Here is a 15,173-nt window from a genome sequence, read left to right as displayed (position 1 = left end):
GTTATCGTAAAGTAAACTGAGCCGTAGTACGGGTTTTGCAATATACGAAATCGAAAAAAAAACTCCAAATAAGTAATAATTTTATCAAGACTACGGATATCGTTAGATGGAGACTTTAAAATATCCCTCAGAACTGAAAAGTATTAGCATTTACAGCAATATTCCATTAGTATTAAGTCTACAGTAAACAAATGAATTTAAAACATGAAATAATTAAGTTAATTTTAGCGCATCACAAAATTGTATGTACAATAATTTCTTCTTAAAAACTTTTAATTTGATATTTTTATTTACACTAACTACTGATGATTTGATAAAAATACGGCTAAGCACATGTTTTATTTTTAAGATTAAAAATAAGAAAATACATAGGTTATCTATAAAACTCAAGTAAACTATTTCTAAGGTATACTTAGTGCCAATTTCTCCATTGTCGGTTATCTAACCGACAGGGATAAATTTATAAATTAAACGTCATTTCCTTATAAAATTCATGACAGATGTGTCAAAAGTTAACCACTACTCCCTGGTTATGCTCTAACCAAGAATGTAGAAATTGGCACTTAATGAATTTGTCATGCCTGGTTAGTTAATTATGAACAATGTTATTTTTATTGATCATGGTCTAACTACTGCACAAGATAATAAAGAAATCTTATAAAATACAGCCTGGCAAGTAAGAGTAAAAAATTACGAATTTGGCAATTTTGCAAAGACTTAATTGAATTGACCGATATTTACTTGTTAAATTTAATGTATAATTAGGTTGCTTTTAATCGATAAGCTCAATTCCAAAATAATTTGTTTAAAATAAACGTAGGAAGAATATATATTTCTTTGAGTGTCTATTATAGTTTTCTTTGCTTATTAGCCAGACTGTAAACGTATAAATACCTATTAGGTATATTCTGTAGGGATTAAAAACAATATCTACTAATTTATATTTCATATTATTGGTGTCTCGTACATCTTTTACGTTCTTTTACATATACTTGTTCTGATGGAGACATTATTTGGACGCGCCCGCTTATTACACTCACGAGCATGGAAAAAGTTCCACCCAAAATGGATCCCGTGCTGTTAAATATACTTCAACATTGAAGACGGCGTCATTAATCTAGATTTTTCCGTTTAGGAGTAAGTGAAGTGCTTCTTCTTCTTCTTTCGTGTCAGTGAAATGCGATTTTTTATATTTGTCCAGACCAAAAAGAAGCAATAGAACGTTTTCATTGCTCGTGAGTGTATTTTTAACATTGGATATAATCTTCAAAACCTGCTTTTAAGCTTGTACAGTCAGCTGCATAAGTAGCTGTACACTTTTGTACCTACTTATGTAGCTACTTATGCAATTGACCGTAAAATAATATTCGTTTGGTAGCAGGTATCGCGTGAATAAACCGATTGTCGGTCAGAACTGTCAAACTTAATTATGAGTCACCAAATTTTGTCTCAATAAAATAAGTTTTACCTGAAAGCCTTTACCTCTGTGCAGAAGGAAAACTTTTTACAAAATTAAATAAATTGACTAGAGATGTGATGATAAATACACGCTTTGGAATGTAGATACTTTTCTTTGTTGTTTTTTTTTTGGTAAGTTGCTGTTGTTTATCTGTAAAGATCGAAAAACTATTAAAGCTTAACTATATTTTACTCTGAACTGTAGGGTGAATATATTATTGTGTCAAATTTCAATATCAGGTTTAACTTTAACTGTGACACGAAAAAAAAATTGGGGACGGCTCTAGCCACGTAGAGTTTACAACTCAAGACCACAGTGATCTCAAAACTTAATACTAATTTCAAAAAATTCCTGATTGACTTTTGCAAATGTCAACAACTTTAGGACAATCAAGGCCAATGTAACACACTTCTTTTGATCTGAAATCGACTCAAAAGTTGAAATATGATGAAAAATATAATTATTAATAGTATTACCAACCTAGTTCTCCCATTACGATAATACAATGTAGGCCACGGCCGGTAGTAGTGCCAACGACATCTGTGTGTAAATGTTACTTCCTGAAACAAAATAACTTGGTCAATAAATGTTTAACCGCTTGGAGGTAGCCATGAAGAAACTAACCTCACCAAATAAAAAATCCCCGACATTCAATACTAAAAGACGCATAACTTCGAACGTCTAGGCCGATTTTGATAATACACTCACGGGCAATGAAAAGGTTCCACTGAGAAAAACACCAAATTACTCCTAAAAGGAAAAAGCGACGCTTTCTGCAAAATTGAAGTACCTACATTTAACAGAGCATCAGGATATTAATAATTACACACAATAATATTTTGTTAACATTTTAAATTAAATATTGGATAAAATTGGGGTCGTTTGGAGCTTTTTGTGAGTGGAACTATTTTATTGCCCGTGAGTGTAATATGGCTATGAACACTCAAAGTAACATTATACATATCCATGAACCAAAAAGGCTTTGAAATTTGTGAAAATTCTACCTTAAGACTTTGTTGACGATATGACTTTTTTTCGACATAATTTTCTTTTTTCATCAATTTCCAAAAGAGTTACCACCTAAGCTAATTATACCACTTTGGCAACACCATGTATACGAAAGATACTTTAGATGAAGTGTATAATGTACCTTTAGACCCAACAGCGGCTGCCAGCTGCATGTCAGCTGCTGTTGGCACTTCTGGTGTGGTGCTGATGGGACCTGCAGACAAAAATAAACTTTATAATGGGTGTACCAGGGTAGCTTTAGCGGAACCTAAAAGCACTGGCGCGCTTGTGAATTTATTAAAACCTTTGTCACTTTTATTTCCAATGGATAGTAAAGATTTTTTTAAATAAGTACTTTCATGCTATTTTAAGTGATGTACAATTTTATCAACTGGCTGATTATATATGTAATAAGTACAGAAGTTGTTAACCAGAAAAGTTGTCTCCACAAAACACACTCAACTTAGTCGAAACTAATAAAAAAATATGATTACAACTTCAACAAAAGTTCCCAACACAGGTCGGGAAACAGACAACAAAAATATAAGATAGTTAACTTGTACTTTCTATGGAACTTAATTTGTGCGGTCCCCTCGAGTCCGCAACTTACAAGTAATTGAAAATACTCGATCCATCATAATACGTCTCGACCATCCAATCATCCCGGACAATCCCAGGAAAATCAGGATAATACCTAAAGTACTGTACCAAATTACATTTGATGTTAAGAAATTAGGATTCCATATTGAACGGTATGTATTATTGGAAGGGTAGCACGTGGCCGTACCTATTATATCGTAACGTCTTTATCTACCTTTTTAGATTTCTTGCTAACTCAATCTAAATATTTATGATGCTATCTGAATAAATTACTCAAGTAAAGTCTAAACAAGCTTTCTTTCTACAGAAAGGTCATTTTCTTATTCTCTTGGGAATTCCCGTGGCAAGGCTACAAAAATCTCCTTTACGGTCCGATATTTTTCAAATTTATGTAGGTACCAGTATCTTGTATACCCTGCCAAGTCATTATGCGAGTGCTGCCATCTATCGCACAAAATTTGCATTAACGAGGCGACGCGCACAATTACAGCTCACCAGAAGGAGTGAGATAACAAAAATATATTTCGTCTGTTTTGCTTCTCAAAAAGACACTTCTATAACCGAGTTTTTTCGACAACAATTGCGTTAACGAAGCATAAAATTATTCATGACGGCTCCTGAAGGAAACGTTTCATCTGTTCCTTATACAGTTTAGAAAGCTGCGTACACAAACTTGCGCTGATAAAAAGCTTAAATGGCCTTCTCAGAAAATTATTCAGAGAAATTGTTATTTTCATGCCGCGCTGTAAAAAACACAGTTATTCTTTTCGCTTTCGCTTCTGGCCTTAATAACGTCCGTGGACTTTTAAAGCAGTTAAATTGGTCTCTTTAAATAAATAAGCAGGGGTTTCGTTTTGTTTTTATGAAGCGATGGTTACGATAATTCGGCGGTTTCATGGAAATAAAGGAGCTATTTAAGATTCTATAAATGATGGTGTTAATGCTAATTAAGCCGTTTCATGATCATAAAACCTTTCAAAGTATTGTTAGCATTATGGGTAGTTAAATAAATCTACTTAAATGTTGTGACATTCAGATCAGTTCAAATTACATCACATAGGTAAATCCAGGATAAGGGCGAATGTGTAGGCCTTTCTAATTCAGGAACAAAACGGTTGGCGCTTTTTACATAATATCATTAGCCTATAGCAGTCCACTGCTGGACGCAGGCCTCTCCCAAAGCACGCCACTGGATGCGATCTTTAGCTTTCCACATCCAATCATAACCAGCCACCTTTCGCAAGTCGTCACCCCATCTAGCCGGAGGGCGTCCCATACTGCGTTTGCTTAGTAAAGTTTTTTAACACATTAATGTTAATACATAATATACATACCTGGATAGTAAATAGCTTCTTTTCTAACAGCGTATTTGGCTTGCGGTATCCTCAGCGTACAGATGAACTCCGCCGGCGAGGGGAGGTCACCGTCTTGCAGCGTCACCGACGCGACGGCCGAATACCGCCCGTTCACCATGCGCAGGTTGTGAATGACGCCGTCCAGACGTCTGCAACAAGGTTTGTTGTTAATAATAATAATACAAAAATCCACCGAGATGGATCAATAGTTCAATACACATTCAGAGATACATAATACACTGCCGGGCAATGAAATAGTTCCACTGATATAACACCAAATTACTCCTAAACGAAAAATGCTAGCTTATTGACGCCTTCTGCAATATTGGAGAATATTTAATTGCCCATCAGAATATTCCCATGTAAAAACTTAAATATTGTTATAAAAATTTAAATTAAATGTTTTTAAAAAATGGGGCATTTGGCAAATAAAACAAAATCTCTATTTATGCGTTTATTATGTGTAAACATGGTATTTTGATAACTCAGTACTTGGTGTTTCCTCCATGTGCTCTCAATACAGCTTCTACGCGATTGGGCATGCTGAATACCAGATTCTTCAGCATATGCTGAGGAATATTCTCCCATTCTTTGATGAGCGCCTCTTTCAAGCCACGAAGTGTGATTGGAGGTGGAACTCGGTCTCTCACAGGTCTGTCAAGCTCGTCCCAAGCATGCTCAATGGGATTCAAATCGGAGCTCCTTGCTGGCCACTCCATTTTGTGGATTCCTACGTCATGAAGATACTCATTTACAACTTGAGCAGTGTGCGCCCGTGCATTATCGTGCATGAACATTGCATTCTCACCCATTTTGGCCAAAAACGGACCAGCATGTTCGTTGAGGACCTCACTGATGTATCTCACAGTAGTTAGGTTCCCGTTCTCGATTGGAACTAACGTTGTTCGACCCTGTGCAGAGATACCCGCCCACGCGTGAAAGCTGCCTCCGCCGTGTGCCACTTTTTCTTCAAAACATACTTGTGAAAAATGTTCTCCTGGTTGTCGGTATACTCTTTTCCTCCCATCATGATGGTACAGCATAAATTGTGACTCATCTGAGAACATCACTCTGCCCCATTCGTCCTTACCCCATTCTGTATGATCACGGGCGTATCGCAATCGGGCAACTTTATGATGCCGTTCCAGTTTTGGGTCATTTGCTGGCCTGTAAAGCTTAAATCTTCTTTCGGCAAGACGTCTCCTGACTGTCCACACTCTTATTGGCTCCTTTCGAGCTTGTAGAAGTTGTTGTTGAACGGCTATTCCCATCTGACGTCGATTTCTTAACGTGATTTCCGCAATTAATCGATCTTTTCGGACTATTGTGCACCTTGGGTTGCCAGTACCTGGTCTTTTCAGGTTTATTCTAGTCTCCCTAAACCTTTAGATCACTCGTCGTACAGTAGTATGAGTCACACCCATTATTCTGGCCGCATTTCTTTGGCTGGTTCCCATTTCCACCATGGTGATGATTCTCGCACAAACCTCGCGTGAAACAGGCATGATTTATGGGTACAAGAGCCGTAAGACTTTACAATTTTATAATTCTTTCACAACGACAAAAAAAAAGAATGAAATAAAAAGCAAAACTAAAAACGAAGCAAACGTTATCATAAATTTTCAAACCCGAAAATTTTGCTCCTTATCTTTTTTTGTCCATGGCTTCGAAAAGAACACTATTAAAAAGAGTTTGCATTTAAAAATGTTTGCATAATAAACTATATTTCATTAAACTTTTTAATTCATGAAGCTAGGTTCTATATCTTAGGAGATATTAAGGTGTTTGTCGGCATTTTGTGGGTGGAACTATTTCATTGCCCGGCAGTGTAATAATCACACAAATCAGACACAAATACTGTGAGTAAATAAAAAAATACTAAGATACAACACAAAACATTAAGTACCTATGTTTTACATTTCCAAAACAAGAAATCGTACTTCAATGGTTCATGTACTGGGTATCAAATTTATTAGCAAATAATGAGAGTTAAGATTCTTTGCTACCTTTGCAACAGAAATCAGTGACAACACTAAAAAGTACCTATTCCTTCATGAATTAAGGCAAATTTAAAGAAAACTGGTTAAAATGCATATTATTGCCCTTTCAAAAAGTACCTACACTAAACAGTAAAAAAGCTATTCTGCCTTGTTCGAAATTGCAATTTCCATTATTCAACATAATGAGATCCCACCAAGTAAGCTTATAAATTAGGTGATCGGTATTTCCCAATATACTTGGTACGGAAAGTATAAAATAATAATTATAATAAAGTGACACAATAAAGTGAGTAAATTCCTACTCATACGAATAATATTAGTCAAAATGTTCTAGTTATTAAATTCACAAATTCTGGCAAAATGCACGATAGCATTATTCCGAGTAGATTATACTGAGCCGCTTAGAAGCACCGCTTTCGCGTATTCTAGCACAAGTACGAGTACCTACCTAATGCAAAAGCTTTTGGAGTCTATCTAATTAGACATTATTATAAATTTCATAAACGATTATAATAATTATTATGTTTAGATTTTAAACCTATTAAGTATATGACCATAATATATTTATGCTTTGTAATTAATGCAATCTTAAATCCTACTAATAGACTGGCGAGCCATAAAGACGTTCCAACTGATATTGCCTGATGGTATTATAAACTCTAAATAGAAAATTTGTGTAATGTTCTTAGCTACACATGCAGTAGAAGTCGGTAGGTTTTCCATTGTTAGATATTTTTATCTAGACATTTTTTTTATTTTGTAGGATTTAGTTTTCTTGGGAATTAATACAGTAATCTATTGATCGCCACGCTAAACATAACCTGCCTTGACAGTATTTTATAGTGTGTACTTGTTTTTGGGGCCTTAATTGCACTTCTACGGCTATCGACTTTAGTAATGTATTAAAAATTCAATAGCGGTTTCACATAGACCAAGTTCAAAGGTAAATGAGTCTTGAATATTCATACTAACTTTAGGCTCTGCCTAGCGGGACATAGCTAAATAGAAGCTATAAAATGTTTGCTAATAAAAGTATAACTTAACTTTAATAAAATGCAAATTAAATGCATTTCTAATTTCGTGACCAAAAGTGGAGGCGATAAATTTATGAAACATTGAATTCCTTAACAATAAAACAAAATTGTGTTTGTTTAAATACTTAATGTACCTACTACGTACTGAATTTATTTTGTACATTCTTTACACATCACAAGCTTCACGAAAATTTACGCTAAAACCTTATAAACCTACAGAAGAACGTTTTTGTTTTTAAATTTATGTTCATAACTTTAAGAGGACTACTACACAGGGGAGACTAAAAATATCTTCTGAAAGTTGGATAATGCTTTCACTGGTACAATATTTACCAGTTACTTTGTTTCTGTGAAACACCCGTCTATTTATATACCCTCTCAAAGATTTAACAGAAGCCTTTTAAAATTACTCTATTATTCTCATTCACATCCAAGCAATTAACGTTCTACACTGCAAATGAGCCGTTTAACAAAATGACTACACCAGCTCTGCAGTCTCATGCTTAAATAAATAACGTTTACGCTTTAGCCAGACAGATGCATTCTCCGCACGGTAACGATCGCTTCTAATTAGAACTGTCGAATACATGAACTGAAAAGCTATTTTCCGTTGCAATATCATAATAGCATTGTTTTCTAATTATAAATCTGAGCAGAATCTTTTGTTTGCTGGAATAAGAGATGGAAAGATGGTACAGGTGACAGTACTTACAAAGAAAGAATGACAATAGATCCAATTTCGGAACTACTCTACTTAATATAGAGTTAAAATAAAATTTCAGTATTTTCATCGAGCTTTAACAATATATTATTACATTGAGCATAACAAGACACCAAGAAATTAAATTAAGCGATGAATCAGTTGCCCATAATAGTACTGACATAAACAAAACAGACAGACACACTGACGCACATCATACTTATAGCACCACAACGTCAGGGATAAACCCTGCACTCGGTCAGCTTATAACACTCTGCATTGCGGTTAGTGTGAGCTCCGGGGTTCGGCGTTCTATGTCAGCATACGCAACCAGCTCACCTAGACCCCGGCCACTTCATTATAATACGTCTCCAGTGAACACAGGGAAGGCAGCGGTATAAGCAACAGGGTTCATGTTGAACTGGACGGCGTTTGTCCGTCAAGCGATTTGGGGAAATTAGAGGGAAATCACAGTAAAACGAGACTTTGTAGCCGTTGGTGCTGAGTACGTTGAGGTTAGGTTCTTGTTTTTAGGTACGCTGTCAAAGATACACTCATGGGCAATGAAAAAGATCCAGCGAGAAAATCACCAAATACCTACCTCATAAACGGAAAAGGCTGGCTTAAATGACGATGTTAGATTGTATATTTTTTTACAGGGAAGGTACTATACAGTATACTATATATGTATAGGTATATATATACTCTACATATACAGGTTTTTGAATATGTGGTTCTTACAACATGATATCTCCATCCGTTCATGGGTAAAAGATTCTTAAAGACAGGCTTAGAGTTTGTGTAGGTTGTTTAGGTTTAGAGTGAGAGGACGGACAACAAAGTGGACAAAAAAACTTATATGGTTTATTACCCTTTGCGGTACGGAACTCAAAAAATAAGTACGCTAATCCATATAAAAATCGTTAGAAATTGTATAATTTCCTACTTTATTGAGGAAGTAAGCTTAATTTTTTGTGAATTTGCGACTAAAGTTATGAACCTTCAATTTATTTCTCCAAAGCTCTGTACTCGGTCAAAAGCTCGAAACCAATTAAATCTAATTGGAAAGCTCTCAAATTAAAGTCATGTAATGTCAAGTTTTCGTTAATTAATACAACCCACTTTCACATCAGTGTTTGATACCGATGAACTCTTGATCTTGATTGTTTACTTTTATCGGATTTATTTTCGAAGACTACTAAAGTTCAAACGCGATAATTTTTCAAGTTTTATGTTGTAGTTACTTAAGGCAGGTAGGTTTCGGAAGTTATAAAATTTGTAACATTTAATATTTAACCATCATGTAGAATATAACTAAAATAAGTATATAAATTGGCACCCTACTATTTAAAAACAGAAATGATCAATAATTGTGAACGTCATAAAAAACAATTTGCAAAAAAATCTTTAAGTAGGTATTTGATTTTGAAATAATCAAATAAATTTACTGATTGCAATAAATGGTTTGCACCATAAAAAGAGTAATTATTTACACAAACACTATTATTTTTATATAACCCAAACGCACAATAACGCATAATGTTATTATTATACTGTCATCGTACCGTTTTCGCGGCTAAAAAGGAGGTAATCCAAACGCAACGTCCAATAAATCACCTCATTTTCTGTCCACACAAAGCAAAGGTCACAGGGGTCAGAAGGTTCGAATACCTTTACTCAGGAAACAGTATGTACAAGTACGGTGGCCTGCGCCTAAAAGTATACAGGCGGAGTTTTTAAAATAGCTCCCTGATGATGAAGGGACCAGCTACATCTGTTATAAATCCGGGGACGTGTTGTGTGTGATGTGTGTAGCAGTGGTGTTTATGTGGATGTGCTTGAGCAGCATGTGAGCTTGAGATCGCTATTTTAAAAACTCCGCCTGTATACTTTTAGGCGCAGGCCACCGTACATACATAATAGACGATACTATATACGTACATAGGTCTGTCAATCCGAGATTCAGCTGATTAAACAACCGCTATTGTCGGGCTGCCGGACAATAAATGGGCACATTTTCATTATTATATTATGAAAGGATAAGATTTTATTATTAAGTAGGCATATTCTTTTAGGCGAGTTCTCCCTGTTATGTGGTCATTTTCCGGCGAAAAAAAGCATCATAAAAAAATTAAATATATATGTAAAACAAAATTAGGAACTGTGTAGAGTGGTTTGATCATTTACTTTATTACTTCTATGGGTTTAATGTACTTATATTGAACTATACTCTATTTTTTGGCAAACAAGTACATACTCTCTCGGATATTTACGATATTGACAGAGTTACAAGGGTCACTGTTAGGACCAATAGCAACACAGTAAAACTATTTCAGTACTCGTTTGTTAAAAAAAATACTATCGACATGGTTAGAATACCTTAACTACAGAATATAGAAAGAAATGTCAACTGCCAGCACAGCCAGCCTGCTATACATCCGTTTTCATTTCCGTACGTCAGTACCAATATTTGACAGTTTCTAACCAAAGAGCCATATTCTGAGAAACCCTGATAAGATAAGGAAAGAGCTTTTTCGTTTTAGATGGCTTCACAAATTAAAATTTGCTATAATAATAATAATATATAAATAAATAATAGCAATTTATAACCAACTTAAGATGGTACCTACTTCTACCTTGATTCTAGGTACTACGTATTAAGAGTTGGAATAAGCATGAATATGAGCAGCATTACGAACAGATTGTCCTGTCACGTTCTGAAAAAAACGCTATTAAACAGAGTAATGATATACCTACATAATATATTTTCATTTGGTGGCGCTAGTTAACCGCATAGAAATACGTCTGTAAAAGGTTTCCTGTGAAAGTAAATCCTGGAATTCTGGCATAAAATTCGCCATTCGCAGCGCGTCAACTTTTTACATAGTATATTTCTTTACAATTCCGTTTTCCCGTGAAAACAAGATCATACCACCTATATACTTCTAGACATCATAGACTTTCGCGTAATTAATAAAATTTATAGTACACTCACAAGCAATGAAAAGTTACACATACAAAATGATGAAACCATATATCATAATATAATATTCCAATTTATGAAATCATTTCATTTAAATTTTGGATACAATATTAAATTTTTTTAGTTCTTAATCTTCTGATGCGCTGATAAATGTACGTACTTCCATATTGCATACGGCGTCATTTAGGTAGACTTTTCTGTTTAGGAATAATTTGGTGCTATTTTGTCACTGGAACTTCTTCACTGCCCGGGAGTGTATTAATAGGATCTCTTATGCCGAGTTGCAGAAAGAAACATTAAGCCCATGTTGGCATTAAATCTATTTATGTCTCTTTGTGTCCATATACTGTCAACCATTGTAAGATTATCTAAACTAGGTATCTAGATGTTAAAACTTGTCAAAAGGTTGAGCATTTCTCAAATTTTGGTTCTCATTATCAATGTCAATTTTGACACAAATTTCTGTTTTAAAGAAAGAAAGAAAGATACATTTATTTGACACACTGAGACAGAATAATAAGACAGAAAAAGAAAAAGAAAAACAACAACAAAATAAAGAGAATACTTAATACAGAACAAACAAAACAAATAAAGGTTGCCGTCCTGCTGAGTGTCAAAACGGCAACAGCTCAGCATATGCTGTGGACAGTGAGGCCGCGAAGTTGGTATTATATATATTATAATATTATGATGTTTTCATAGAAATGGGTGCATTTGTGGTATCTAGTATAAGTACTAGACGTCTGTACTATAGTGGGTTATTATAAAAACTGACCTCTCAGGCGTGGCGAGCGTGAGGTTGGGAGCCGGGAATGCGCCGTCGGCCGCGCAGATCACATTCACTGTGTCGTCGTCCGTCTTGTTCTGTATGAGACGGAAATTCGTCTCCGGCACTGGAAAAAAACGTGATTTTATATTATTATAATGAGGTTTATTTGGTCGACCCTTGGAAAAGTTTCGTAGGTTGTAGGGTTCCGCTTTCGTAGATCTTTTTTGGGGTGCCGTATCTCAAATGAATAAACACATTTTGCTGTCCGTCCGTCTGTCTGTTTGTATGTCAAGTTAGAACATTTAATCTGGGAAACTCAAAAATATAATAAACAATAAAAAGTAGCATAGGTTACAGCGCGCTGGACCAACAAGCTTATAATACACAGGTGACAAGATCATAATATCCGGTAGGGATTAAATGATGAAGGCCGAGAAATATACTACTTCACAAATTCTCTTACAAGAAGAGGAAGGTAGAGGACAGAGATAGGTTGCGCTCGTTAAACAATATTGATAATAGGTGTGATGAATTAAATATGATTTGACTTCTCAATGCTGAATTGAAAAGACATAATTTTTTGTCGCCATGCATCTCTTCTCTCTAGTTCATTAAGTTACAATTATTATAATTATACAATGTTAGCTATAGTTAATTAATTTGATGAGTAATTATTCTTCGTTACATACCGTAATTAATTGAATCTAAATTACACTACAACATAAACCCATGATTGCTGATGTCCATGAAACAAATGATAAGTTATAGTTTATCGTTGTGTGGACTGACGTTAATATGATAATTCAGTTAATAAATTATATCCAATCAATTGACCACTAAATATGGCTGACAATGCATTATTATTAATTGATATGATTAGCGATTCGATAGCAAAAACCTAAATTAATATATGCAATCGTTACTAAGTACGTATCTATTTGGAAGTACTAATAACGTGATAATCTAAATATCAAAGTACGTTTGTTGATGATTTGGTTTATACAAATATACGGTCGAAGTTGTTATACACTTCTGTACCTTGTCAAAGTGACGGACCGTCAATGCTTCAATGAAAGGATAGGCGGTTTGTTAGATTGACAAGGTTCAAATGTGTATAGCTACTTATGCAGCTGACTGTACATTATAAGTACTTCACTGACAATTTGTTTTATTTTGTGTGTTGGTTGACTAATGAAGGGTTATTCAATAGTAAATTAAAATTTTACGAGCTGTACCTGCATCATTTTATTGAACAGTCAAAAGTATTGTAGTGTCCAACCACTTATTTCATGATGAAGTACTACCTAGTTTAATTTATTTTCATGCGTATAACATTCACCTGAAAAAATAACAGCTTACTCTACCCACCATTTACGTCGTAAAGCCATGCGACAACGACGTTTTTGCTCGCGACAAAATATGCAAACTTTGTCACATTTTAATCAAGCGCAACAAAACCTGCCGCAGAGGAAGTTGCTACGAGTAGAAAAAAAATGGCGGACGCGGATGCCAGATGACGCTTTTTGCTGTCAAAGTCACAAAAAGTTTTATGCAATGAAGACTGTCGGACACGTGGCAAGAAGCATAAGGTGTGATCACTGTTCAAAAATAATTTGACTTGTCACGTTTTTTAAAACGGCCGTTCCCGTATCTTTTTATGTGACACAATCATGTTTTATGACTTAGAATTAATTTTGGAGTTGAAGTTAGGTATTTAAAAATAATCTTCACCATTTTACAAGTCCGGATATTACGGCTAAGTAATCAAGTAGGTACCTATTTAATTACTTCCGGAGTTTACGGCGCAGTTTTAGTTGAAATATTAGCAAATAAAACCATAATTTAGAAAACTTGAACGTTTGAAATATTTGCAAATAAAACCAAAATTTACAAAACTTGAATACTATCACTAGCAATTTATTATTTCAACTACTCCAAAGGCCATTTTTATGTACAGGGTGGTAGGCTTTATAGATAAATAAGACAAAAGAAATAATATTGAAATAGATAGGGTCGCTCCCTAAACAAAAGACTCACCAAAAACAATCATCTGCTTCGTCTTCTGGTCTTCCTCCATGAAGGTGGACACTACACACGTGTATTCACCAGAAATGTCTGTGTTGGGCTTCACAATCCTCATGGCCCTATGCATCTTGTAGGGATCACTCGACGCTCTATACGTCAAGTCGACGCGGCCCCTCAAAATGCCCATGTCCTGGGGCTTTTGCGCCGCGATCCACTGGTACACTGGCCTAGTTTTATTCCTAAAGAACCACTTGACAACAAGTCCTGCCGTGTTGTTCCCCGTCACATTGTAATCACAGTCCAAAATCACCGCATCCTGAACACCGTATTGTATTATTTCGGGCACTACGATTTTCACTATTTTCACTGCGTACAGATCTGGAACAAAAAGAATTGGCTGTTAGCGGGCTGCAGGTTCTGGGAGCTTTGAATGTTTGATCAGATACCCTCTAATAGTAAGTTATTTTCTCCATTTGGGTTATATCGAATTTTAAAATTTAACATGAAATACCGGCCAGAAAAAACATAAATTCAAATTTTAAAGATAGCTAATTCAAATCCCTACAACTCAGACTATCAGCGCCAGCTAAATTCGTCAAGATTTTTAAAAGCAGAAAATTAATTGTATAAGTTAATTGTATTCACTGGATATTCACTTGTTAAAAAACCTGTTCATACTCTACTAAAATACGTAAGTTCAAAACACACAGGTCTTTAAATAAATTAATTAAATACTCGAATCAGTTCCAAGCTGTATTATGTACATTTACTGTGTTGTAATCCCATTATAATAATTTAGTCTATATTAAGCACACATATGTTACATTTTGTTCCAACGCCCTCAAAGCAGGTAACGTTTATTCTAAACAAGGGATCTGCTAAGCCTTTTGACTGACAGCGCTACTTAAGTAAAGCCATCAAAACGTTTTGTTTCAGCCTTTTGAGTTGAGAGTGCAAACAATAATGTGAGACAGACATGTAACGGAGCTTCCACCGGCATAGGGAAATAAAATTACCGGATTGTATCCGGAAATCATTATTCATGAAGGTACCAGTTCAGTTACAGGAATATGGAATGTCACAGTGTGATGATATTGGTATTTATAAAGTATTAGACCCCCCGCAGACAGCAGACTTTTAGTCGGCCGATAGTTTGGTCGGGCTCAAAGTATGGAGTATCGGCCGATACATATCGTTGAATGTGCGCACTACCATACACATACATGACATACATCTCCAT

General features: G+C 35.2%; 1 protein-coding gene across 1 annotated transcript in view; it reads right to left on the bottom strand.

Annotated features, from left to right (window-relative positions):
* Positions 1–1,573: 1,573 nt before the first annotated feature.
* Positions 1,574–15,173, bottom strand: part of LOC105387158 — a 31,287-nt gene continuing 17,687 nt past the window's right edge. Inside the window, exons 2-7 of the mRNA XM_048624949.1 lie at positions 13,946–14,311; positions 11,915–12,032; positions 4,402–4,571; positions 2,610–2,681; positions 1,940–2,019; positions 1,574–1,609 (exon numbers count right to left, since the gene is read on the bottom strand). Of these exons, the coding sequence (XP_048480906.1) occupies positions 1,952–2,019; positions 2,610–2,681; positions 4,402–4,571; positions 11,915–12,032; positions 13,946–14,311 (794 nt within the window). The 3' untranslated portion in view covers positions 1,574–1,609; positions 1,940–1,951. The remainder of the gene's footprint in view (positions 1,610–1,939; positions 2,020–2,609; positions 2,682–4,401; positions 4,572–11,914; positions 12,033–13,945; positions 14,312–15,173) is intronic.

The sequence above is a fragment of the Plutella xylostella genome, chromosome 13 (genome assembly GCF_932276165.1).
Source record: "Plutella xylostella chromosome 13, ilPluXylo3.1, whole genome shotgun sequence".
NCBI classification, from domain to species: Eukaryota; Metazoa; Arthropoda; class Insecta; order Lepidoptera; family Plutellidae; genus Plutella; species Plutella xylostella.
Note: the sequence above shows the minus strand (reverse complement) of the source record. Positions and strands in the feature narration are given on the sequence as shown.